We start from the raw sequence: 26458 nt of genomic DNA, 5'->3' as shown, positions 1-26458 counted from the left end.
ATGTAGAATTTGATGTGTTGACCGGTAACTAGCGGGCGGGAAAAGCGTTACTTAATAAAAATGACACTTGACCTGAGGCACATTACAGAAGCTATAGAGGTTTCTTGGATGGTTCTAGACAGCAAAAGCTTCAAAACATCGCGATCGGGGCTACAGCTCAAGTGGTTAGATAACGACGAGTGCAGGTATTGTACACAGGTGGCTCTGAAGGTCCAGACTCCTCACGTTGGCCTGGAACTGCAAACAATGTCCCCTCCTGCAGCCACAATGCTAGCGTGATGTTCTTCCGGTCGGCGCGGCACGGTCAATCACAGCTTTGCTGAGCGACGGAGTCGAGTTCTGTATTGAAATACTCGCCCAACGCCCGCCCTACCACCACTGGCAATGAACCAGTCTCTACACCTAACCACGGCCGTCCCCTGCGGCACGGCGTGTTCATCTTGGCCTGCCAACGTTGGAGTAGTAGTGGTATTCATCGTACCTGCCCGAAGCATCGAAACTCTTGCTCTGCCACCGTGCGGTTCAATCCTCCGCCTGTCCTTGCAATGGCGATGTCAGGTGAGGAGCAGCCCTTCTGGGCCCCCATCGCAAGAATCTTTGACTTCACTCTGAAGTTTGAAGAAACCATCTTGCAAATTCTTCCGTCGAGCGTGGTCATTGCGATCCTTCCTGCCGCCATGTTCTATTATTGGAGGCAGCCTGTCTATGTTCGCGGCAGTCCTCTGCTATGGGCGAAAGTCGTGAGCATCCCTGCCATTCTACCGACGAAAGAAGAGTCTGATTGATAACAAGGCTTTAGAGTGTATCGACCGCTCTTGTTGTCGTGGAGGCCATCAGCCTGGCCCTGCGGACAATGCCCACCGACACCCGTACCGACACTTCTATACCTGCGGCGTCACTTGAGCTGATTGCGGCGCTGGCAATTGCTACCATCATTTACACGGAGCATCGGCATGCGGTTCGCACCTCGGCCTTGCTTGGCTTGTCTCTTTTCGTTGGGATTCTCATTGATGTTGTCAAGACCCGGTCCTTCTTTCTTCGACCTGGTCTGGCTGCCCTCGGTGTTCTCTCTGCCGCGAGCGGTTCCCTTCGCCTCTGCCTGTTCATCCTCGAGGAAGTATCCAGGAGAGCACTGGTTGCCGACGATGCAATTCGTGCGTCGCTCAGCACGGAAGCTACCAGTGGTTTCATGACCAGGCTGCTGTTCTTGTTTCTCACCCCGATGCTCTCTGCAGGCTTCAACCAAAAACTCTGCCCTGAACATCTTACGCAGTTGGGCCTAGATTTTTCCTCACAGCACATGCACCAGAGGTTCAAGAAACACTGGAAGTGCGGTACACAGAATGAGCTGAATCGGAGGCTGATGCGTGCCTGCTGGAGCGCCTGGAAATACCAGATCCTTCAAATTATTGCCGTGCGACTACTTGCTTCCTGCTTCAGTTTCGCTCAGCCTTTTGTCATCCAGGACATCATAGAAGCAGTCGATCTACAAGAGCCGGCCAAAATCGCGCAGCGACCTGGTCTAGCGTGTGCTGTCGTGATCGTATTTGGTGGTTCTGGGCTGGCTAAAACATCAGCTACGCACCTGGCCAATCGCCTCATCACGCAGATTCGTGGAGCGTTGATCGGGTCCCTTTACGAGAAAACTCACTCCTTGACCGAAGAAGAGGCCAAGAAATCTGCAGTATTGACCCTTATGAGCACTGATATTGATGCCATCGTCAACGGTCTACCGCAGTGTATAGAGATTCCCATCACTGTCGCTGAGACCTGTCTCGGCATCTACTTTCTCTCTTTTTTCATCGGCTACTCTTGTGTCGTTGTCTTGTTCCCTGTATTATTTACCACAATCACTTCCTACGTGCTTGGTAAATGGATTGGACCCGCCTTTGCGGACTGGAATCAAAGCATCGAAACAAGAGTTGCGAAAACTTCAAGGATACTCGGCCAACTGCCAGGTATCAAAATGCTCGGTCTTGGTCCTATAGTCAACATATTTCTCCAGCATCTTCGAATACAAGAAGTTGAAGTTTCTAAGAAGTACCGTACTCTGGTTTCACTCTCGGTACTCCTGGTTCAATTCGCTGACTTGATGAGCCCTGTCATTGTGGTTGCAGGCGGCTTTTTCTGGCACGGCTTTGATCATGAAATGACAGCCTCCAAAGTTTTCCCGACCATCGCTATGGTTGTTCTTGTCCAAGGCCCACTAGCCTGTGTTCTAGAAGCATATCCTAGGGCCATGTCAATGATGGTATGCTTCGGCCGGCTGGAGACATTCCTACGTCTACCGGAACGTTGCGACTCTCGCATCAAATGGGATCCCTCCGCACCACCGGATTTATATGAACCAATACCGACGCATCCAGGATCTACAGTCATGCGACCGCGCCCCCCTCCTGCAAATCCCACGGGCGTCGTACAATTTGTCGATGCCATGTTTGGACCTCGAAACATGGAAAATCCACTTCTGCAAGATGTCAGCTTTTCACTTGGCCGAGCTTCTGTCACTTCTGTTGTTGGTCGCACTGGATCGGGAAAGTCAACACTTTTGGGAGGTGTAATGGGCGAGACTCGCAATTGGGGTGGCTACATTTATGTTGAGGACGGGGCCAGAATTGCATATTGCGGTCCAAATGTATGGCTGAGAGATACCACCATCCGCGACAATATTTTGAATTTCTTGCCGTACAATCCAGTGCGGTATGATCTCGCTATTCGGAGCTGCCAGCTCGAAGAAGACTTATCACGACTTCCTGGTAGCGATCTATACGTCGTCGGCACCAATGGAGTCAACCTTAGCGGTGGACAGCGCCAGCGAATAGGTATAGCGAGGGCTGTCTTTGCACAAGCCCCAGTGACTGTGCTAGATGACGTCTTCAGCTCGCTGGATCGAATCACTGCCGTTTCTATCATGTACACGCTTTGCGGGGAAAATGGTGTTCTGAGACAGGCTGGCTCTACAGTTCTACTGGCTTCGCATCTACCTGAGAGCTTTAGAGTTTCTGACCAGCTCGCCATTATTGATGACGAAGGAACCGTGACGTTCGATAACATGAACTCGATGGATCCCAGTAAGGAGCTGAAAATAAGCGCGCTGCTGGACCCTACGAAAGCCTGTGTGGCCCCAGAGATAAAAGACAAGCAGCAAGCTCTGCTTCACAGAGCCTTGGAGTACGAATATTCCGAAACTGATGACACTCCTGGTGAGGTGGACTGTGCAAGACAGAAAGGAGACATGCGTCTTTACTTGCTATTTATCGATCCTATTGGGTGGCTCAATGCTTTCTTGTATAGCCTGCTCGTTTTCCTCCTCTCTGGAGGTGAAATTCTTCCTGATATCTACCTTCGAATCTGGGCTGAGACAAATCCAAGAAGTGCTATCTACTTTTACGGATATGCTGGAATCGCTGTAGCTACTTGTTTGATTGGCACTTTGGCTTATTATCTGCTGTACACGAAGTTCGCCGCCCGAGCTTCCATAAGTCTCCATGAGCAGCTGCTCCACACAACCATGCATTCGACGCTCGCATTCTTGAGCATTACCAAAGTCGGCAACTTGGTCAATCGCTACAGCCAAGATGCCCTCTGTTTTTCCAAAGAACTATCGGCATATATGATGAGGACTCTATACGTCTTCTACTCGGCGGTCATCTTCACCGGGATCATCTTATCAGGAGCGACGTACATGTCTCTTGCCCTTCCCGGCATTCTGATAATCCTTTTCCTGGTCCAGCGTTTTTATCTTCGCACGTCACGCCAAATGCGGCACCTTGATCTAGAGAAGAAAGCACCGCTATATACATTCTTTCAAGAGTCAGCCGATGGTTTACTGTACATCCAAACCTCTCAGTCACAGCAGGATAACCTAGAGCTGGGCTACCGTCTCCTGGACGAGTCTCAGCTGCCATTCTACTTGATGTACTGTATCCAGCAGTGGTTGACTATAGTTTTGGGACTGATAAGCACATGCGTTGCTTTTGTGTTGGTGATGATTACGCTTTTTACCGATAATAGCACGTCAAAGCCCGCTGTCGGGCTGTCATTTTTGGGAATATTGGCCTTCAACCGAACACTTGAGTACCTGCTGCAGTCATGGACTCATTTAGAGACAACACTCGGGGCACTTTTGAGACTTTTTCGATTTAAAAATGAAACTCCGCAGGAAAGCAGGCCAGAGTCGGTGACCCTACCGGAAGACTGGCCGTCAGCCGGCAGAATTGATATCACCAATGTGACCGCCCGGTATCGGTACGAGTGTCACATGTATACAAATGATTCTAATCTAATACGCCAAACAGACCGAATGAGAGAGTCCCTCCTGTACTGAAGGATATATCTCTGTCAGTGTCAGCAGGAGAGAAAGTAGGCATTGTTGGGCGAACAGGCAGGCAAGTTCTATGACGGAGTGCACTCATTCTAGATACTGAACATTTGTCAGCGGCAAGACTTCTCTCCTTCTGGCCTTACTTGGTTTCCTCGAATATAGTGGAACCATCGAAATTGACGATGTAGATGTCAGATCTGTGCCGCCTGATTTGCTACGATCCCGTATCGTAACAATTTCACAGGAGCAGATCACGTTCGATGCGACAATTCGAGTGAACCTACTTCCTTTTAGCATGAACGATGAATCAAACGAGAGTGAAAAAGCACGAGAAGCAGCTGCTGCGCAGGATAGAAACGTTGAGGCGCTCTTGGAGCGGTTAGATATCTGGAGACAGATCCGATCCAGAGGGGGGCTTTATGCGTCACTAAAAGACGTTGGGTATTCTCAGGGCGAGCTCCAGCTCCTTTGTCTGGCTAGGGCAATCCTGAGGCAACAAGCCATTCGATCTAAAGTGGTCTTGATTGATGAGGCGACGAGCAATATGGACTTTTTTACAGACGATGCAGCCCGCCAAGTTATGAATGAGGCTTTTCGGGACTGTACGGTCTTTACAATTGCTCATCGAAAAGACACTCTTAGCGGAGCTGACTGCACAATCGAACTATCAAGAGGGAAAATTTGCCATTTCGATATTCCAAGGGCAAATATGGACAGTGAGGCGTCACTTGAACGCTCTGATAGTGTCGCTTGCTAGGACGTTGTTATTTAGTAGAAAATTTAGTTGGTATTTGATGTATTTATATCTGTTTGGCGTTTTACATCACTTTGTATCCAAGGACACTGGGTCCGATGCAGTGACGCCATATATAGTCGGCCTAGGATAGATTGTGTAAATGGCATCTTACTTGAACGATCCGAAAGTGGCAGCATTTGGAGTCTGGAGCTATATTTCGTCAGTCCGACGCAGTCCCACTGCTGTTTTCGAGGCCGCCCAAACCAAGCAGGAGCCGACGAAAACCAGCGCAGACGCCACAAAGAACGGGAAGCCTAACCAGACTCCTCCCCAGCTCAGGCCTTTCTGAAAGGCCGCCGCCAACAGCGGACCGGCCATGGCTATGCCGGCCGTTTCGAGCACGCTGTTTGTTGTGTAGACAACGGCGGCGTTGGCCTCGCCGGCGGCCTGCGCCAGCAAGCTGCGCATGATGAACTCGTGACCTCTGGAGAGCGAGGTCCAGCACAAGAAGGCGAGCATCACGGCCGAGGTGCTCGCGATGCCGATGCCGAAGAAGCCCGTGACCATGATGGCGAGCGAGAGCTGCGCGAGGAAGATGTCCTTTTCGAAGAGCGTCCAGGACCACTTCAAGCGCAGCAGACGATCGAGGAGCGGTATGACGAGGGAGGTCGTGCCCAGCGTGATGCCGCCCTGGAGTGACCCGAGCAAGCCGGTCTGGCCCCATGTCCAGCCGAAGCGACGGGCCACGTACTGCGCCAGCAGAACCGTGAAGGACTTTCCGAGAGTGGTGAAGAGCAGGCTGGAGAGCAGGAGACCCAGGGTCCGCTGCTCGAGGAACTGGGTGCGGAAGATGTGCCGGACCGTCTGCCCGGCGGCGATCAGCTGGCGCTTCACGAAGCTGGCCTTGCACACATCTCGGAGTTTCCAAGTCGCCGAGCTCCGCGAATCGGCTGACTTGGCAGCGCTGCACGTATCCGGGATGCAGACGGCGCAGAACGCGCCCAGGACGAGCAGGGCGAAAGAAATATAAATCGTCAGCCAAGCGCTGCGTCGCATAATCAGCCACGCGAGGGGGCTCCCTACCAGCTGCGCTGCGGTGACGGCAGCGCCGAGGTAGGAAAACAAAAGAGTCCTGGAGTGGTAATAGTTAGCCAAGGCGGGGAGTTTTCAGGCGAGATTTGAATATGTAACGGTGAGAAGGGAGTTTGCTTACTTGTGAGCACCTGGGGCGACACTGCTAATCGTGGCGAAGATGAGGGCGTTGAGAACGGTTCCTCCGCCGCCGACGAAGGTGAAGAGCGCTGCGAACCAAATGGCGCGGATGGGAAATACGTGAGGAAACGCGTCTATAAGCTCCGGTTGCCTGGGTCAGATGCGAGCGTGTCGCGGTTTTGGATTAGCCCCGGGGGGGCACTGGCACTCACAAATGACGAGCATGGCGCCCTGCTGCAGGACCATGCCCAGCATGCACAGGCCGATGCCGAGCCGGCGACCGTGCGTGTCGGCAAGGATGCCGTACGGCACGGCGGTGACGATGCCGGGCACGAGAAACAGGGGCAGGGACCAGCCGTCAATGGTGGACAGCTCGCCCTGCACCGCGTTGCTCTTGCACCGCGGATCGCGGCCGCCGGCAATGTCCGGGTAGACGCCGCGGCAGATGATTTCCTCGACGACCTCGGACGCCGCAGGCTCCATGACGGAGGCGGCGAGCATGACGAGGAACAGGGACAGCGTGCAGACGACGAAGACGACGATGCTTCGGCGCGGCAGCTTGGCGTCGGTGGCCGTCGCCGCCGGTGGCCGGGGCAAGAGGTGGGGCTCATCCGCCGCCGCCGCCGCCGGCAGCAGTGGAGCGCGCTCGTTGTCGGCGGAAGGTCTAGGCGTCATGGCCGTGCGAAATCTACGCCCCCAGGAATTAATTTACACACGATGAAGAGAACGATGGCTACTTTATCAGGGGGCCAAAGAAGTTTCGGTGGCAAGGGGATGGATGGAGTGTTGTTTGATTTAATAAAAGACCGAGCGCTCGCCCAGCCTTGATTTTAGCGTGCCTTGACCAGGCCACGTATGAATAACGACGGCGCACTCAAAGAGTGAGCCGATGCACTTTTTGATCAGGCTACGGGTTGGGGATGCAGAATTGCAAAAGATCCTCCCGGGCCAAGTACCCTCCGACTTACGCTTGGCAAAATCTAGCAGGACGGCGACCATCTACATATTCCAGGTCGTGGGGGGCGCTGAACGACGGGCACTGATGGCCCGCGTGTAGCGCGCATACTTGCCTTGCACAATGATACAAATGATAAAAATAATGTCTGCCCGCTGGCCCTCATTCGCCGATCTGGGCTGCCGCGCCAAGTACGTGAAGCGCCGGTGAGGTGTGACTAACTGACCTCTCGATGCGAACACCCGCCCCTTCGAAGGGCATCGACAATCTTCTCAACCTTGTTGTACCTCCCGCCAGGGACACTGCCTTGTCGTACTAACTGATTCACCAAGACAAATCGCTGTTTAGACCAGGCGGTGGCGGCTGCTTCACTCCGGTGTTGGTGGAAATCCCGTCGCCTTGTTGTTCACCCTGTTTGGATGATTTCATGACGAATCTTTTCATGTTTGGTACAAGTCCATCCCAGCTATACAAGCGTCATGGTGGCAGCGTATTCTGCACACAAGGGATCCTGCCCGTCAAAACTACTCTTGCAGTAGCCATCGCTCACCCCAACCAACGGTGATGTTGTAGACGTCAACCCCCCCCGGTAACCCTCTGTATCAGCGCGACTAGGGCGAGAGTGCGAGGATTCCAAACACAAGCGGTGGCGGCGTGCCCGCGTGCCCGCGTGCCCGTGCATTAGGGCCCGATCGTTGGGGTTCCATTTCGCAAAGTCTTGCTGCGAGATGCCGTAAGAGAAGTGATTTGGTCGCAAGTGCTGCCCTGTTCCCGTCGAGTGGAACACCATTCCAGGCTGCGCAGGACAAGACATGCGGGGAATAATCGCCGAAATTTGCAATTATTCTTTATTTAAATATCTATTTATAGTATATGTTTTCTTCTTTTATCTCTATGTACTAATAAAGAGTATATTTCGATGATGTTTTATCAAGGTATTGTAGTATTTATACATCTCTTGAAGAATGATGTCAAATTGACAAAGAAATATAGTAGAGATGTAGAATGTATTCAAGTTTCTTCATTCTCAAGTTACTTATTAGCCAAGGATAAAATAAAATTTCCAAGCAAGTCAATCTTATTAGACTCTCAAAGTACTCGCTCTCCACCTATTTTAATACAACCGGGCGGCACCTTAACACTTGGTTTAGGAGCTCTAGAAGTCACATCAATCTGAGTAGTCTGAGAAGCCATAGTAGTCGTATTAGCCTTGGTAATGGCAGTAATCGCATTTGTAGTAGTAGCGGCAGTTGTAGCAGTAGTGGCGTTGATCGCAGCAGCAGCAGTGGTGGCATTAATTGGACCACTTGTGGTAATGGCAGTAGCGGCAGTAGCGGCAGTAGCCGTAGTCTCAGCAGTGGCAGTAAGCGCAGTAATCGCAGTAGTGGCATTAATCGGACTGCTTGCAGTAATCGCAGTAGTAGCAGTAGCAGCAGTTGTAGCAGTAGTGGCATGAATCGCCCTGATTGCAGTAGTACCAGTAGTCGCGGGGATAGAGCTGATGACGCCGACGCAAATATCCCAGTCAGGCTCGGGAATATTGCACGATATCCGGGGGTTCCAGTTAATCAGGTCAAAGATATGAATAACATGAGCATCGGCGATTCCAGTACATGTATCGTTGCTCTGGACAGGGTAAAACTTGTTACAGTTATCCACCATACCAAGAAGCGCAGTATCAGGTGTGATGATGCCATCACTAGCTGTGGTAGTAGTAGTAATAGTAAGCGCAGTATTCGCAGTAGTGGCAGTAGTGACATTAATTGGACTGGTTGTAGTAATCGCAGTAGCGGCAGTAGCAGCAGTAGTCGCCGTAGTGGCCGGCATAGAGCTTATGACGCCGACGCAAACGTGTAAGCTGTGGCTCAGGTCATGGCATGAGGTGTATAGCCGGGCGTTCCAGGTAGTCAGGTCAGAGATAGTGATATTGTAAGCATATGCAATATCATGGCAGTTCTCTTTCTCCTGGATTCGGTGAAACCTGTTACAGTTATCCACCATATGAGGATATACCGGAAGAGGCGTGATAACACTATTGCCACCTGTGGCGCTGTTGGTAGCAGTAGTCGCAGGGACAGAGCCATGAACGCCAACGCAAATCCTGTTCTCAGAGTGGTCCTTGGAGTGTAAGTCTGCGTCATCACACGACTCGCCTAACCAAGGGTGGTTCCAGGCAAGTAGGTTAGCTAGAGAAATACCAAATCTCGTAGCGATTCCAAGGCAGGTATCGTAATGTTGAAACTTATAGACAGCGTTGCAGATAAAGACGCTAATACAAACAACAGGGTAATTAACGAGTAAGGCATCACCAGTCTTACACAGGTCGCCTAACATAGCGTTCCAGCTAGTTAGGTCACCAAGAGTAATACCGTTCTTATCAGCGACAATGATGCAGGTATCATCATCATGAACCTGGTAGACGCCGTTGCAGTTAGGCGCTACAGCATAACCCTTCGGGATGATGCCATTGCCGCCTGTAGCGCTGTCGGTAGCCGTAGTCGCAGGGACCTTGCTAGAGACGCCAACGCAAGCGTTTCTATAATAGTAATATAAGGCTATATCAAAGCATCGGTCGCCTAACTTGGGGTTCAAGGTTATTAGGTCGCTAACAGTAATACCGTTCTGATGGGCAACTCCAGTACAGGTAGCGTGAGGCTTGACCGAGTAAAATCTATCGCAGTTATCTGCTTTATCATCAGGACCACTATGCGGGATGATGATAGTCTTGCCTTTGATAGTCTTGGTGGTAATCATCATAGGAAGTTTGTTGACGCCAATACAAACGTGGTAGTGATTGGAGAGGAAGGCGTTATTATCACACTGGTTGCGTAGCGTGGGATTCCAGAAAGTCAGGTTGTGGGCAGTAATATTATAAGCCTTGGCAATTTGAACACAGGTATCGTAAGGCTGGACTAGGTGAAGCCGAGTGCAGCTACTTGCCGTGTCAGGATCAGTATGAACAGGCGGGCGGATGCTGTTGTCGCCTGTGGTGGTGTCGGTGGCAGTAGTCGTAGGGACGGAGCTAAAGACGCTACCGGGCGGGATAATGCTGTTGCCGCCTGTGGTAGTGTCGGTAGCAGTAGTCATAGGGAGACAAATGGTGGTCTTGGAGGGGAAGGTATCATCAGTCTTGCATATGTCGTCTAACCCAGGGTTCCAGGTAGTCAAGTCGGCGATAGTAATACCGAATTTAGCGGCAACTCTAGCGCAGGTATCGTCAGGCAGGACGAAGTAACGTCCATTACAGTCATGCCTGGTCGGAGAAGTATGACCAGGCGCGATGATGCCATTGCCACCTGTGGCGCTGTCGGTAGCAGTAGTCGCAGTAGTCGCAGTAGTCGCAGTAGTCGCAGTAGTCGCAGGGACGGAGCTGAAGACGCTGCCGGGCGGGATGATGCCATTGCCGCCCGTGGCGGTGTTGGCGGCAGCAGTCGTAGAGGGGGAGCCAAAGACGCCAACGCAAACGCGAGGCATGTAATGAAGCCATAAGACTCTATCATCGCACGGGTCGCCTAACCAAGAGTTCCAGGCACTTAGGTCACTGACAGTGATGTGATTCTTCTCAGCAATTCCGGCGCAGGTCTCGTAAGAATAAAAATAGAAATGCGCCCTGCAGTCGGGTGATCTTTGAGGAGTTGTCCACGTAGGCAAGATCTCAGTGTTGTTGGAGCCAACGACACCAACGCAAATCAGCTCGCTGGAGCGCAAGTCGGAGTCATTACACGGCTTGCCTACGTTGGAGTTCCAGGAACTTAGGTTGGCGGTAGTAATATTGAAGCGAGCGGCAAGTCTAGCACAGGTTTCATATTTGCTTACCCGGCGGGATTGTGTGCAGTCATCCGCCATCTTATTTTTGCCGTCTGTGGTAGTATCAGCGGCAGTAGTCGGAGAGACGGAGCTGATGTCGGGTGTGATGATACCGTCACCAGCTGTAGTGGTAATGATGGTGGTGGTAGTGGCAGCAGCGGCGGCGGTAGTTGCAGGGACAGAGCCAATGACGCCAACGCAAACTATCTTGTTCGAGCGCAAGTTCGAGTCCGTACACGGCCTGCCTACCGTGGGGTTCCAGGTAGCTAGGTCTCCCATAGTAATGCCACTAGCATAAGCAATCTCAGCGCAGGTATCATAACTCTCAACCCGGTAGAGGCTGTTGCAGTCATACTTTATATTAGCATGAGTACGACTAGGCGGGATTATGCCGTTGCTGCCTGTGATGGTGTCGACGGCAGTCGTCGGAGGGACGGAACTAGAGACGCCAACGCAAACGTAGCCAACATCCCAGAGTACGGCGTCGTCTCTGCACGGTTCTTGTGCCAAGGGGTTCCAGGCTCTTATGTCAGCCTTAGTAATACCGTATTTGTCGGCAATCGAGCCGCAGGAATCGTTATCAAACACCAAGTGAAACTTGTTGCAGTTGTGCGCCGTGTCAAGATAGGTACGACCAGGCGGGAGGTCGGTTCTCCAGCCGCCGACGCAAATGTACTTGTGCCGTCGCCGTAAGTAGGCGTCGGCACACGGTTGGGCCAACATGGGGTTCCAGTTAACTAGTTCCTCCTCAGTAACATTGTAGTCATGGGCGACTTGAGCGCACCCGTCGGATCCCTGGACCTTGTGAAGCTTTTTGCAGTCGTGCAACGTTTTAGCATCAGGACCACCGCGCGGGATGACGGTGCTCCAGCCGCTCCAGCAAGCGTAGTGGTTCGATGCGATGCCATCGCACGAGTCGCCTGACCCGGGGTTCCGCCTTGTTAGGTCCTCGACAGAAATGTCGTGCCGCCGGTGAATTGTCAAGCAATCATCCCACGAATCGGCTCTTCCAAGCCTTGCGCAGTTATAAACCGGCGCTTGGACGCAGTAAAATTTGCTCGGCTCCAGATTGCTGCAGTCGTTGTTGACGCGGGGGTTCTATCATCATCATCATCATCATCATCATCCTTTGTTAGCGCATTCCTTCTTTGTTGGTGCAAAGCAAAGCACTTGTAGCTTCAGCGCTGGGACGACGGCTCTTACCCATGCAAGGAATTGGCCCTTGAGGATCGACCAACTCTTAAGCACGCTCTCGCAGCTACTTTCGCCAGACACCCAGCGCGTGCAGTCCTCTATGCTGTCGAGATTGATGTCCCTTGTATATGGCAGCCCCACGTCGCGCTTAGTAGCGGCCGAAACGGCGGCAACGGCGAGCAGCAGCACGGATCGGATGTGCATGGTGATTGAACTCGGCTGAATGGGATGTGAAGAAAAAAAAAGAGAGCACAAATTGAGCACCAAAATAAGTTGGCTCTCCAAAATAGAAGAGAATTTGCAACGCAACAGACTCTTTAGGGAGAAGTTGGGAACCTCAATTACCTCTAAGGACGGTTGGGCGGTATGGGTTTATAGGTAGCGGCTCTGGATATTTACGGATACCGCGAACCCTTTTCGGGATTGCCGAGATGCGATGGGCTAGAGAGTCTTTTTGGGCCTGGGTACGGTGGCGGTCTTGTCGCCGGCAGATACAAACAGGGCGTGATGGAATACGGTTTTTGCAATATGCTAATATGCACGACCCGCTGTTTAAATAAGGTTTCAGGAACGAGTGGAACGATATCAATAGAAGCTATAACTATCAGTAGTACTTAGTCCTAGGTTTAGAATAAGGTATCAACATTGCCAATCCTCGACTATTAGGGGGGAGAGTAGAAGTTCCAATTGTAGCACGGGACGTAGAATCTTATTAGCCTTCAACTATTACTTATATCTAGGCCTACTCGAGCAATAGTACGGAGACTCCGTACGGCTTGCCGTAAGTCCAAGACACCGCCCAGCCCGGACTACCAGTAGCTATGTAGACCAAGTTGTCTATCCGAATTCAAAGATAAATATTATGCGTCTGGCTCAATTATGGGCCTCGGCCCTTATGTCTTACTGGTACTCAGCAATCAGGACCACCGCCGCACGTGACAGATATCCTTGCTCCGAGATTCGGATGCGCGCCGACAAGTGCCCAGTGTTTCGCAATCTTGGTCGATATTCTGACAACGCAAATGAATGGACTTGAAATTGTTCCCATCTGTCCACAGATCATGGCACGTATTGGTCTTGGTATACTCGTACCCGAACCAAGTGCCGCGGCACCCAGGTTCTTCCCAATAGCTGATCTGCACCTGGCCGTCGGGGCAGAAGCCCTCTGCGGCAATTGCCAGCGACCCAACATTGCAACCCGTGGTTATGCATCGCCCGCTGCGTTGAGTCCCAGTCTTGGGAACGTTGACCTCGTGGTAGCTTTCACCTTGACAGTTCCCGTAGTAGTGCGATGTGATGGAGAATGCGGGGAGTTCAGTACACTGTTTGAACGCGCCACAGGGGAGTATCGGGTTGTCGGCCGGCGGCGACTGCGTCTCGGGGTTGTATGCATGTCCTTTATCGACCTCGACGCAGTAAAATTGGTCTACATTCACGTCGTTGCATTGTTGCGTGATATCGTCGTTCTATCATCATCCTTGTCAATGCATCCTTCTTTGTTGGTGCAAGCACTTGTAGCTTCATCGCTGGGACGGCTTACCCATTTAAAGAAGTCTACAACATCGACCTTCCAGTTGTAAATCATGAAGCCGCAGCCCTCGAATCCACGCGCCCAGTTCGTGCAGCCCTTGACGGTGTTGGGATGGAAGTACCCAGGGTCTGGGTGCCACCCGGGGGGTGACCGTCCCATGCGGGGTGGCCTCTGCCCGGCAGGTATCGGCCATACCGGGGGTGGCTGCAAGTCGAGGGATAAGCCGTCGGACCAGTCGGCACGGCGCTTATTAGTAGCGGCCAAAACGGCGCGAACGGCGAGCAGTAACACAGATCGGATGTGCATGGTGATGAACTTGGCTAAAAAGGAACAGTTTGGGGTGTAAGTAAAGGAGTACAATTAAAGACTCAAAGAAATTAGCTTTAAAAAATAAAAAGAATCATAACGTAGCTATCTCATAGGGAGAGTTGGGAACCTTGAATACCTCTTTGAGTGGTTAGGTGCCATAGTTTTATAGGTAGCTACTGAATACCACGTCTCTGAATATTTACTGTTAACCTTTATCACGATTGCCGGGATACGACGGTTGTAGAGTCTTCTTCTGACCAAGTGAGCTCGATTCAAGCTCGCGTGTTCATGTTGCAAGGGTCGCACCGAGTCAGATACTACCCCGTACTGAGTAGCTACTACTATTATTATGGCCTTTGCCGAGACTGGTGCCGGACCCGGCTCCCGAGCATGGCGGCGATCTTGTCACCGGCAGACACACAAGCGTGATGGAGCACGATTTCTTTTTTAAGCTGCGCCAAGACACACGGCCCGCTGTTTAAATAAAGTTTGATAACGAGTGAGGCGATATCAATAGAAGCTGTACTTGGTCCCGGGTTCAGAATGAGGTAAAAAAAAGTAAACAGATAGGTAATGAAAGCATTAAATCTCGTACTCTACGGCCCCGTTCATAATGAGAAAAGGATTTAGGAATTCTTTTTTTTTCTTGTGCGCTCCAGCATACTTACATGTAAGAAATCAACTTGGAGATGTTGTCACTACGTGAAATACACCGTAGCTGTCAAGACGCAACTCGATTACTTACTTGGCTGCACACCATCTCCCATCTCAATCCGAACCGAGGCGTAGTTGCCGTTTACAAGATATGAGCACCAATGATTTCACTTGTCCGACATGTACCGCCCGTAAAAAAGCCTTGTGAGCGCTTCAGCCATACCCTGGATACATGCGAAAACATGCCACTGTAGGTCATCATTTCGACGCCCGACTCGGCATTGTCTGGCTCGGCCCCTGCACCCACAAGTCAACGTACTTATCACATGTGGCAACTGTACGGAGTACGCTGCCTACAACAGGGCCCAGTCGTGGTCCCTGCCGGTGCTCCAGCGCAGCACGTCGTCAACCATATGGCATGTCCATATGCAGCCGCTCTCAGTACTTACAGTACTTGAGCCATTCGTTTCGAGGTATTCTGCCGCTACCGGGCCTTCGGATTAGGGAAATAACCCATGGCCTCCCACATCTTCCCGAAAGCATATGATTGTGTATAGCGCGCGCAGGGACGGGGCCTCAGCCATCCCACCCAGGTCAGTTTATCCATCTGCGCTCGGTCGGGTCCGCCCCCGGCGCTTATGAGAAGCGAGGCAGCGGCTTCGTTTCCAGCACCGATAGCCGGGTGAAACCAGAGCGTCGGCCGCCTCTAGTCTTCTAGGTCAGCAGCGATGGACCTGCTCTGCGAGTATCCCCGATACTACGGAAGCGGATTCCCCGTCCACTTCGTTCCACCATTCCTCGTGGAAAACAGCAGCAAGCGCAGCCTCGCGGTGCATGAAGAGTCATGTGGTGAAGAAGGAGGGCCTGACTTCGTATAGCGCCCGGGCGGAGAGGCACCCGTCTACTCAGTGCTCGGCACTCGCCGTTGAGAGACCGAAGCACCACTTGTGCCGAGACGCCGCAGCAACCGAGCCGGCACTTGTTTGTTGGTGTTTGAGCTCACAAGGTGAAAATGTAGCGAATGAGCGATTCTTTTTCGGCCGAGAAATTGGGGATGGACATGCCACAAAGTTCATTGCCAAGGCTGTGCATGACGGCCCTTACCGAATGTGACTGGCCCATTACTCTGTACCCTATCAGGCCATACTGATAATAGGGTACTTAGTAGTAATATAATTAATACTTGGCTAGAAAAATAATTATATAATTAGGAACTCTTCCTCCCTTATTACTGGTAAGCTTCTCTTTATAACGAATTAGGAAATAATAGCCATAGATAATGGTCGTACTTGATTCAATTTCTTTAATTATCGCCATAATTGAGCTTCATGATTACTACTCATAAACTCAGCCCTACTTTAACATGGTACATAGAAACTTTCATACATCAGACTCCTCTCTATAGAATATTTCATCATGTATCGATAAATCTAAAATGTCTTCTATTTGCATCTTTCCAAGCGTTTAAAGATGCTGAACTTTGGTTGATGTTGCCAAATTATTCATTCGTAGAGTTGGCAGCGCCTTGGCTGACGTACAATCGTAGCCCTATCCAGGCCAAGTACCCTCGAATTTTCCCCTGGTGAAACTCGGCGGGATCGTGGCTGCTGATTCCAAGTCGTGGCGCACTAATGTAATGACGCTCACTGTCGGCCCGCGTGCAGAGCGCATTTACCTGCGCAAGAGTAGCATGATCTCCAATATATCAAATAGCAACTACGATGGCATTTGATGACTGCAACCTGCCTCCGCGCTGTCATCAAGTCAACAACTTTTGCAGAGCAAAGTCAACCTCGCTCGCGTTGCCGCACGCCAGCGCGCCTGTCTCATTGATATCCTCCACCGCCCTGTCCAGGACATTGGATCCGTCCGCGGCATCCGCCGCCTTGCCGCCGGCGCACTCGACGACCATGGCGACGGGGCACAGCTCAAAGAGCCTGCGCAGCTTCGCCCTGCTGCGCGCCGCGACGGGCGAGACGTAGAGGCCGTGGCCCTTGGACAGGCCGTGCACCACGTCCGGCACCAGGCCGCCGCTGTACCGCAGCGTGTACCGTTCCGTAATGTAGTGCTGCACGAGCGCCATGTACGCCGGCGACTCTGACGCCGCGCGCAGGTTGGCCGGCGCAAAGTAGCGCGTCCCGGTGGTGGTGGCCTCGTGGCGGTAGCGGACCTCTGCGCGCGTCACGACGGTGGGCGCGCCGCCGTCGTCGCCCAGGCCGACCTCGAAGCAGGCGGCGGGAGACGTCGCGCCGGGCACGCGCAGGGCCACGAGCGCCGTGTTGCGCGAGCCGTAGCTGGCCAGGACGGCGGCCACCTGCCTCGTCCGCGGCGGCGCCTGGCCCAGCGCCGAGGGCCCGTCCCATATGCCGATGATGGTGCCGACGGCCCAGCCGGGCCCGATGATGGAGCTGCCGTCCAGGGGATCAAAGGCGACCGAATAGACCTCTCTCTGCTGCTTCGGCACCGGGACGGTGTGTGATACGGGGCGCTCGACGGGATCCTCTTCGCTGCTCGCCGTCGCGACCGACGGGCAGCGTGCGAGGGCGGCTCGGACAAGCTGCTCAGCTGCCACGTCGACGTTGAGCTGCTCGTCGCCAAAGGCGTTTGTGCTCCCCACGGCGACGACAGAGTGTGCAGCACGAAGCGTTTTGCCAATGTCGGCAAGCGAAGCTATGATGGAGGGAAGCACAGACGTGCAGAGGGCACTGCGTTGCTCATATGCAATAGGGCCAAGTATGGCCTGCAGATGATCATGTATCGAAGCTGTCGACATTTTTTTGCCGCGCAAATCTCCAATGTTGAAGGATGACGGGGTGATGGAAGAGAGATGATTTCAAAATACCTCAGCACAGTGTGGGACCCGCAAGGCTCAGACGTTGCTAATAATAAAAGATATACGACTTATACGGAACAGAGATGGCTGAACAATTTATTTTTTGCAATAGTTTTCATTTTCCAGTTTCAATGTAGAATTTGTACTGATTATTTTAGCGTCATATAGAAATGCGCACAAAGCAGACGAGTTGAATCGAATGCTGGGCGGCAACTTATTAATGAGTCTTGCGCAGCGCAGTAGAGCTGGCCAGCAGTGCCGCAAAAAGGACCAACGCAGTTGCGCAAGCAGAGACGGTGAAGGAATATCGAATGCCATCATAGTAAACATGCTGTACCTTGAGCCGAATCGCGGGCGGCAGGTTTTGGAGCGCATCCACAGAGTGTCGGATATCGTCAATAATCTAGGCCATGCAGTGAAGCAAGAGAAACAAACGTTAGCGAACTGTGGGCAAAAGAGAATGCGTATTTCTGTGTAGCCAAAATGTGGGCAACTATAGGGTCTCACTTTCCATTTGTCTGGAACATCACCCAAAGCCCCCGGCAAGCGAACGCTGAGCGTCGTCTGCAGGATGGCTGATGATATTGAAACCCCCCACATTGTACCAAGAGATCGGACGAGGTACACCGTCGAAGCAGAAACGGCATGGTCTTTGAGATGCTGTTAGTAACATGGCAGAAACTGTCACAAGCAGAGCAGGGATCCCTACCGGCGTGCTCGAAAGAAGCTAGCGAGGTGAACAGTATTGACGGATAAATGATGCCTTGGCCGAAATTGGCAGGGAAAATGTATGCAAAGTACTTCCAGGACGAGTCCGAAAAGGCAAGGGTAGCGGTGAGGGTGTTACCGAGTAGCATGAAGAAAGCACCGACTCGCACGAGCGGCACAAGCTTTCCCCAGCGTGACATGACAATACCTGCTACAAGACCGCCCAAAGGACCAGCCAACGACGGAATTGCAAGGCGCGCGCCAGCTTTCGCGGCGGGCTCTAGCAGGACGGCCTGGAAGAACAGAGGCAACATGAACAGATACTGTCCAGACGTTAGCTTCTTCTGCCCACTCGCGTAGCCCGGCCGCACCAACTTACGGCATACGCAGCAGCGCCCGCAAGCATATTTGCTGTTTGGATCAGCACCGGTAGCCTCCCCTTGAAGAGGCGTAGTGGGATAATAGGCATGGCACTGGTCGTAGCTTCTACGTGCAGGAAAAAACCGAGCAACACAAAGCTCGTGGCCACCAACCCGATAACCCAAGGGCTGCCCCAGGGCAGTTCGTTGCCGCCGAGACTGAGTCCCAGCAGCTGCAGGGAAATGGCCGAGACGAGCAAGACAGCGCCGCGAAAGTCTACACGTTTCCAAACCAGACCAAGTCCGCTGTTCAGAGAAGAAGCAATGCCGGGCGGGTTGCTGAGAACGTTTGCGCCAAACACAAGCGAGACGACGGCACACGGCACCTGAGCAATGAAGCACCATCGCCAACCAATCGAGTCGGCAATGCTGCCACCAAAGGCAGCACCACAAATCGCCCCGAACCCCACGATGCCGTTCTGCATGGCCTGGTACATGCCACGCTTCCGAAAGGGGATGAGGTCCGAGTTGATAATGGTCGCTGAGAACAAAGGAAAACACGGGTTAGCAAACAAAAAACAACGGAAGAGCAACAGGGGGGGGGGGGGGGGCACGGGAAACAACCCACCCATAGTCATGAGGCCCGCGCCGCCAATGCCCGCCAGCGCCCTCATGAAGATTAGGGTGAAAATAGTCGGGGCGAGCCCACAGCCAAGACACCCTGCCGCAAACGCCACGGAGGAGATGAAGAAGCACACTCGGCGACCAAAGATGTCCGAGACACGGCCGTACAGCGGCTGAAAGGCGGCAGAAGTGATGAGGTAGGACGTGGTGAGCCACGACGCTTTGTTGGCCGCACCGAATTCAGAGCTGATGACTGCATATGTGGACGCCGTGATGGTACCGTCGAAACCGTACAAGAATACATTGGTCATGATGGCAATTTCCATCCAAACGAAGCCAGATGGTGGCGTCCACGTTGCCTCGTCGGGTGCCTCGAGAGCGGCTTGATTTGCTCGACTAGACGTTGGCTCAAGCGCCTCCTCCAAGTCTCCTTCCACTTGGCCCTGGTTCCTGGCATTGCCTGGCAGCAACGGCTGGCTCTCGTCAGGATCGAGTCGCTCGCTGCAGGCTGCCGTATGCGCCGTGGTGGCGGCCCACTCGTTCGCCGGGAGCGCTCCCGTGCCGGGACAAAGGGGTTCTGTCTTTTGTCCCGCCATTGCCAAGTTTCTCGCTCCCGTACTGTGATACGCTACTGGAGTAGGTAATTATCAAGAAAAGAGATTGGAGTATACAAGATTGTAAAAGAGGTGATTTAAGCGAGAGTGCAGAAGTAGGAGCTGAACACCGGCACGACTTGGGCAAGACACAAAAAAATTCGTGCGACTACGTTATGCGGGGGCGGACTTGCGCAACCAGCCGTATCGGCCTCGCATCTGACAATAAGCCACCAGAGTCAGGCACTGATTATTAGTTGTGAACTACTACCAGTAAGCACTACGGCCTTTGCATCGCCCGCTGCATCAGATCAGCCTGAGAGTGGTGGTGGATAAAAAGTCCCGCTCGGGTAATCCGTACACGCATGGGGAATTTATCCCGCCGTTTTATTACCCAGAACAGGAAAAAAAAAATAAATAATGTGCAGAGACATCTTCTCATTCGTATTCTCTATACGGAGTAGCAGACACAGTGTCTAATCACACAACGAGTTTGGTGTGTTTCAACAATAGTCTTGTTTCGACAATAGCCGAGCGCGAACCGATGCTGTGTGCATGGTCAACTACATCTTGCAGCTTGTGCGAGCGTGGCGGTAGTACAGGTGTCGGCATCGGCTGTCTAACACAAGTCGAGCATTACAGACTTGGAGTATTGCAGACTTTATGTACCAGAAACTTAGTCAAGGCTTGATATCAGGTGCATCATCGAGACTGCCGATGAGCAGAGCCGATATGCACAACCCCCTCTCCCCCACTCGCTGCACTGGTTGGTCGCCGAAGCCGGGTAGGAACAGAGTACGGAGTAGATGTGGTAATTTTATTTTCGTTACTATAACTATAGAACGATCGACCGTTTTTGGCGGCGCCTCTTCTTCAATCCCTCGAGCGCCACAACCCTTTGACAACTTGCTTGGAACTGATGGCAAACAATTTTGGTCCCCCCTCCCAGAATTAAAAAAAAAAATCAAAATCAAAACAAAAACAAAAACAAAAAACAAGCCTCAATACTAATTCGGACTCGAAAGAGGAGCGAGACAAGATTCAAGGCGGGGGTGGTAGCAAACATTAAAAAGTGAGACCTTCTGGTGGGCATCGCGTTGCATTACACGACTTTCGGAGGTGTGATGAGCGAATTGTACTTTGCGGCTCCGACAAACAATCCTTTTTATGAACGCAGTGAAAGGAAAACAGAAAAGGGCCAAAAAAGACCCCTTTCGTCCCGACTTGTCCGTCTTCCCTTCTCGTGTACCCGCTACAACGGAAATAACGGAAAGGGGAATCATCACAAGAAGAGACTCACTCACACCACAAAGGGCCTAAGCGTTGTGCGGATACACAGAGCGCTTGTCTGGGCACACGCTGTCTTGTTGTCGAGATCAATGGGGCTTTCTCTTTAAAAGCAGGAGCATACCACAAGGCACATGGGCGCCCTTGATTTTCACCGCTTTACCTGGTTAATTTACTTCTTTTTTTCTCTTTGCCTCGGACGTTCGCTGTGGTGAACAGGCACAAATACCACCATCATGGACAGGCCACCACAGACACCGTTGAACTTTGCAGAGACTCTGGCAGAGGCGGAGAGGAGGAATTCGAACAGCTGGTATGATCATGCCGATACAGATGCAGCTTCACGGACTTGCGTGTCCTCGGCGGGTGACGAGAGTCACGACAAGCTCGAGGAGATGCCCTTGTCTCGTGCCAAAGCAATCGCTCTCGTCATCACCTTGACGGGAGCGGCCTTTATAAATGTAGGCAGTTTTCTGACTTGTCCCTCGTCTTGATTTCTGAGCAAACTCGCAACACGTCCGCCTTGTATCTGTCATCTTTCTTGCTTCTCGTTCTGGAAAACGTGTCTGACGTGATGCATCATTTAGACCCTTTCGGCGCAAGCCGTCGTCATCATCCTGCCCGCCATGGGCAAGACGCTCAACATCCCGGACAGCAGACTGCAGTGGATCATATCCGCCTACTCGCTCACGTTTGGCTGCTTCCTCCTGCTCTGGGGCCGCATCGCTGATATCTTTGGCAAGAGATTCATCTTCATCGCCGGCTCCGTCTGGGTCACCGTTGCGACGGCCCTGAACCCGCTCATGCCCAACGAGATAACCTTTGACCTTTTCCGCGGACTACACGGTCTGGTAAGCGCATGCCTGCCCCTTTCCCATACCAAAAAAAAAAAAGAAAAAAAAAGAAAAAAGAAGAAAAACAAAGGTGCTGGTGCCTTTGCTAACTTTTTCGTGTAGGGTGCCGCGGCCAATGTGCCCACCGCCATCGGTATCCTTGGCGTCACCTTTCCGCCTGGCCAGGCAAAGAATTATGCCTTTGCAGCATATGGTATGTCGTGGCCCCCAAAAAATTCTGTGCTTCCCGTGGGGTGAGGAGACTGACAAATTATTCAAGGAGCTGGCGCGCCTCTGGGAAGCATCTTTGGCAGCATCCTGTCTGGCATCATTGCCCAGTACACCAGCTGGAAATGGGTGTTTGGCATCATGGCCATCATGGCCGGCGCCATCGCCGTCGCGGGATTCGTCCTCATCCCCCAGACTGCCGAGTCACCCAAGCTCGCCGCCGCCGCCGCAGCTCTGGACGGTGATGGCATCGGCGCCAAGCTCAAGCTCGTCGACTGGACCGGCGGCACGCTCATCACCGTCGCGCTCATGGCGCTGCTCTTTGCCCTGACCGAGGGAAACGTCGTCGGCTGGCAGACGTCCTGGGTCTGCAACCTCATCATCGTCTCCCTGCTCCTCATCGTCGCCTTCTTCTTCTGGCAGAGGCACCTCGAGAAGAGGCCCGAAGGCCGGCCGCCGCTGATCAAGGTCTCCATGTTCCGAAACCGCCAGTTCACGGCCGTCATGGCCATCATGTGCCTCTTCTTCGCCTCGTTCAACAATTTCCTGGTCTTTGCCACCTACTACTACCAGGACTTTCGCGGCTACGACCCGATCCAGACCATGCTGCGCTTCCTGCCGACCGGTGTCGGCGGCATTTTCGTCTCCTTTGCCGTTGCCTTTTTGCTCAGCCGCGTGCCGACTGCGTTCATGCTCATCTGCGGCACGCTCTCCGTGTCCATTTCGAACTTGCTGTTTGCGGTCCCCATCCCCATCTCCGCCCCGTACTGCGCATGGGGCCTGTGGGCGATGCTGCTGTCTGTCGTCGGCGCCGACGTCACCTGGCCGTGCCTCACCTTCTTCACGTCGCAGGCGCTGCCGGCCGAGGACCAGGCCGTGGGGGGCGCCCTCATCAACGCCGTGGGACAGATGGGCCGTGCCATCGGCCTCGCCCTCGCCACCGCCGTCCAGACTGCCGTGCTGGCGCGTGAGCGGGGTGTGCCGGTCGAAAACGTGGGCTCCGTCCTGGAGCTGGACAACCCTTCGTTAGTGAGCATCCGGATTGCTAGCTGGTTTAATTTCGCAATAGGGGTCGCGTCGCTGGTTATTGTCTGTATTGCATTTCGTAAGATGGAGGTTATTGGCAGGATCGAAACGAAGCCCCCGTCCACTGATGATGAGAAGGGCATCAAGACTGGATGAAATTGGGCGGCGTCATCGGGCACGATTGGTTGATGGAATAACTTGCAGCGTGGTCATTGTATCGAAGTTGTTGCAAGGAATAATTCGCCAACAGGATCTTGATGTTGACTTGCTAATGAATTCATGATTAACCACCAATTGACGTGTCGTGATTCTGCCAGTGCTGTTTATGTCTGCTGTTCACCAGTTGTGATGCTGCTAGCTTCTTGGCAACAAACAAATACGCAACATCTCAATTAGGTGAGCTTGCGCGGTCAGTGAGTAGTGTCTAGTGGGTGGTGTTTGATGAAGAATGATTTCGGTCACGAGTTGGTTGGGATGAAGGGCAGCCATACAACCGGAGACTCGGATCTGCCAGCTGAGTTTGATGATTGATGTGTAAACTCCTAAAAATGAGGCCTTCAGCTTATAAGTAGCGTTCGCTAGGTTCTTGTAGCCGAGATCCGACAGAGCACGTGCGTTGCCGGGAATGACTTGTGCATAATATGAATTTGATCTAGGTCTCGATGGAATATAAATTCAGTCGTTCATGAATCAGGCTGCCTCGGAAAACCTGAGTCCTGGGCTGGTGCGGGCAGAAAAACGGAGGCTCTTGGAGTAACGCAATGAAGATTACTCAAAGAAAGCGATCTGTCCCGCGCAAAATTATCAGTCTAATGAGCAGTACAGAAAGAAGCAACTACAGATGTGATATGAACTGAGTATGAACTGAGTGCGGATTGTACAATTTTCCTCCATTTTTAAGTTTCAGGTGAACTGAGCACTTATCGTGATTTTCTTTGTCCCTCCAACTGCTGCTGCGGAGAGTTGGGCAATAAGCAAAGCAAGTAGATGGCAGCATCGGATTTGTGTAAGAATACACTATTAGAAAGAAAGCAATAAAACTTTTCCATCTCCGATAAAACCGCGAATGCAAGATGGGTCAAAAAATGAAGCCAAAGTAGAAGGAGCGTCGAGCCCGGACCCTCATCGCGCTCTGGTGGCCGGTCTGGTCAAGAGTCTGACGATGAGCTTGTTTCGGAGAGTGCACGTTGCTGTTTGAAGTATAATTTTGCGAAGCTCTTTAGATTTCTTATAATACCTGTCGCTGTCTCGGGGTATTCGTCAACGACGGCCTGAAATTCCCCGTCGTCAAGCAGCCAGCTTAGGCTCAGGGCGCAGTACTCGGTTACCAGCTCTCGCAAGCCTTCAGCGCCAGACTCGGAGACGCATAATCGTATGACGTCGCAAGCTCCAGAGATGAACCAGTTCGAAGTCATGAGCTGGTGTAGTTTAGCGCGGCAAAAGTCCATCAGATGGCCCATATCGTAGTAATGAGCAAGGATGTGCACTTTCACGATGGCGATGCACCCTTCAGACACAGCCGTCTTGTCCCGAATAAAATAGTCAGGACCATAAAGAGTTGGAGGTTTATGGAAGAGATACTGTTGGCGCCAACGGAACCTGCTCCAAGCATGCCGAATAATGTCATCGTCGTCAATATCCCAAAATTCATTAACCCCCCTTTCGAGGAATCGCCTTCTTGCCGGATCGGTCTCGATTGGCACAAAGGCTCGAGTGTGAAAGTCGCGGGAATAGAGAAACTCGGAAAATCTTGCAAAAGTCTCGGGGTCGACGTGCGGCCACTTGACAAGCCCCTCTTGGGACTCTTTCATGCCGTTGGTGACGAGAGCGCGCAGGGGCCCTGATTGCTCTGCGACGAGCTCCGAATGGATAGTGAATTCTTTCTCCTCCGCGCCGACGAGAAATTTGAACTCTTTTGACGCCAACCAGCTTGGCTTACTACAGAAGAGTCAGTCGCTATTCGAAATGGTCTTGACACCAAGAAAACCGAAAGCGCGCTCACTAGGTGATAGTGTTGTCTGTCATATCCGCTCGGTCTCCTCTTTAATCTTCTACTTGAGTGGGATAAATGGAAGAAAAGAATGACAGTGAATATGAGAAGCGAATTTGCCAGTCGGTCGTCTTATGCACCTCGAATGTTCTGCAGCAGTGCATGTGCCAATCGAGTGCCGTTGGCATAACTCCGTTTGCGAATTGTTGAACGAGAAGCAGGGACCGTGTTTTCTGTGTTGTATATACTAATAGTAAGAAAGTCCATTATATTGATATACAATCATTTCTTCTCTTCTTCACAGTACGTCTCACTTCGCCTCTTCACTCTTCGCCATCCAACAGACCTCGCTTTTCATTAAAACCTGAATCTCGAAGCAGGCCACAACTCGAAAACCAGCCGATATCATGGTATCTCTAATGCGGAAAGATGAGATCAACTCGCTCTCGAAGTATGTTCACTTCTTTCTGGGCCGTAGCGAAGTAACTAACGTGGATGAACCCCTACAGCTGGGTCATGTCGGACCCGGTGCAACTGATCGTCGGCCCAGACAGTGCAAGATATGTCATTCACGAGAAACTGCTGAACGGATTATCTGGCCGCATGGAGAATGAAGTACTTTCTGCCAAGAGTGCAAATGGTATCAAAACTCTCCGTTGGCCAGAAGTTGACCCTGACACTGCTGCCTCCGTACTCGAGTTCGCATACTTGGGCGACTTTGATTCACCGAGGTTCTACAAGATAGGCCCAGATCACATGAGTGATCTCCAATATAGCTACCCGGATTTTGGAGGCTTAGTAGCGCTAGAAAGGGCGTGGGAGAGGTTCGCAGTTGACCCCAGGTATTATGATGAGGAAGAGACCGTATACGAGGTCGATGAGTTCTCCGACGATCCATATGCTCTCAGCACAATTGGAAGCGTTTACAGATTTGCAAACAAGTATGAGATTGGACGTCTTGAAGCATTATGTCTGAACAAGCTACATCGTCTCATGGTCAAAAACTAGGAGAATAACGACATGATCGAGTTTCTGGAGGACTGCGCGGATGACGGCTGCCCCACGAGGCTTTTTGACCTCGCAGTTCAGTATGCAACTTTGAAAGCCGAGTTTTTCAAAGACAACGAATATTTCAAAATGGTGCTCAGAGAGAATCCGAATCTTGCTGCCGCAATTTTCTGGCGTCACTCAGAAATTCTTCGTCTGCACAACACGGATTAAGTTTAGGAGAAAGATTGCGACACGAAGATGAGCG

At 52.1% G+C, this 26458-nt stretch overlaps 9 protein-coding genes across 9 annotated transcripts; 3 read left to right on the top strand and 6 right to left on the bottom strand.

Annotated features, from left to right (window-relative positions):
• Window positions 1–551: 551 nt before the first annotated feature.
• Window positions 552–4307, top strand: V2A60_004544 (uncharacterized protein; the record flags this gene model as incomplete). Its single annotated transcript, XM_083255861.1, has 3 exons — window positions 552–740; window positions 800–4231; window positions 4299–4307. The coding sequence occupies 3 exons, from the start codon at window positions 552–554 to the stop codon at window positions 4305–4307; spliced, it is 3630 nt and encodes a 1209-aa protein (XP_083111987.1).
• Window positions 4308–5228: 921 nt separating this feature from the next.
• Window positions 5229–6947, bottom strand: V2A60_004543 (uncharacterized protein; the record flags this gene model as incomplete). The annotated part of the gene is made up of 4 exons (XM_083255860.1): window positions 5229–5270; window positions 5325–6192; window positions 6274–6406; window positions 6485–6947. The coding sequence occupies 4 exons, from the start codon at window positions 6945–6947 to the stop codon at window positions 5229–5231; spliced, it is 1506 nt and encodes a 501-aa protein (XP_083111986.1).
• Window positions 6948–8316: 1369 nt separating this feature from the next.
• Window positions 8317–12432, bottom strand: V2A60_004542 (muramidase family protein; the record flags this gene model as incomplete). Its single annotated transcript, XM_083255859.1, has 3 exons — window positions 8317–9380; window positions 9546–12132; window positions 12238–12432. 3 exons carry the CDS (start codon window positions 12430–12432, stop codon window positions 8317–8319), a joined length of 3846 nt encoding a protein of 1281 aa, XP_083111985.1.
• A 713-nt stretch (window positions 12433–13145) lies between these two features.
• Window positions 13146–14065, bottom strand: V2A60_004541 (uncharacterized protein; the record flags this gene model as incomplete). Its single annotated transcript, XM_083255858.1, has 2 exons — window positions 13146–13694; window positions 13769–14065. 2 exons carry the CDS (start codon window positions 14063–14065, stop codon window positions 13146–13148), a joined length of 846 nt encoding a protein of 281 aa, XP_083111984.1.
• A 2416-nt stretch (window positions 14066–16481) lies between these two features.
• On the bottom strand, window positions 16482–17495 carry V2A60_004540 (fructose-1,6-bisphosphatase; the record flags this gene model as incomplete). Its single annotated transcript, XM_083255857.1, has 1 exon — window positions 16482–17495. The coding sequence occupies one exon, from the start codon at window positions 17493–17495 to the stop codon at window positions 16482–16484; it is 1014 nt and encodes a 337-aa protein (XP_083111983.1).
• Window positions 17496–17772: 277 nt separating this feature from the next.
• V2A60_004539 (major facilitator superfamily-domain-containing protein) lies at window positions 17773–19842 on the bottom strand (the record flags this gene model as incomplete). The annotated part of the gene is made up of 5 exons (XM_083255856.1): window positions 17773–17958; window positions 18063–18205; window positions 18265–18586; window positions 18643–19163; window positions 19251–19842. The coding sequence occupies 5 exons, from the start codon at window positions 19840–19842 to the stop codon at window positions 17773–17775; spliced, it is 1764 nt and encodes a 587-aa protein (XP_083111982.1).
• A 1520-nt stretch (window positions 19843–21362) lies between these two features.
• On the top strand, window positions 21363–23369 carry V2A60_004538 (major facilitator superfamily domain-containing protein; the record flags this gene model as incomplete). The annotated part of the gene is made up of 4 exons (XM_083255855.1): window positions 21363–21587; window positions 21714–21977; window positions 22083–22173; window positions 22240–23369. 4 exons carry the CDS (start codon window positions 21363–21365, stop codon window positions 23367–23369), a joined length of 1710 nt encoding a protein of 569 aa, XP_083111981.1.
• Window positions 23370–24361: 992 nt separating this feature from the next.
• Window positions 24362–25238, bottom strand: V2A60_004537 (uncharacterized protein; the record flags this gene model as incomplete). Its single annotated transcript, XM_083255854.1, has 2 exons — window positions 24362–25151; window positions 25216–25238. The coding sequence occupies 2 exons, from the start codon at window positions 25236–25238 to the stop codon at window positions 24362–24364; spliced, it is 813 nt and encodes a 270-aa protein (XP_083111980.1).
• Window positions 25239–25610: 372 nt separating this feature from the next.
• On the top strand, window positions 25611–26211 carry V2A60_004536 (uncharacterized protein; the record flags this gene model as incomplete). Its single annotated transcript, XM_083255853.1, has 2 exons — window positions 25611–25654; window positions 25713–26211. 2 exons carry the CDS (start codon window positions 25611–25613, stop codon window positions 26209–26211), a joined length of 543 nt encoding a protein of 180 aa, XP_083111979.1.
• Between the last annotated feature and the right edge of the window lie 247 nt (window positions 26212–26458).

This window comes from Cordyceps javanica, chromosome 3 (assembly GCF_051103115.1).
Source record: "Cordyceps javanica chromosome 3, complete sequence".
Classification (NCBI taxonomy): domain Eukaryota; kingdom Fungi; phylum Ascomycota; class Sordariomycetes; order Hypocreales; family Cordycipitaceae; genus Cordyceps; species Cordyceps javanica.
This window is presented reverse-complemented; position numbering and strand designations above follow the sequence as displayed.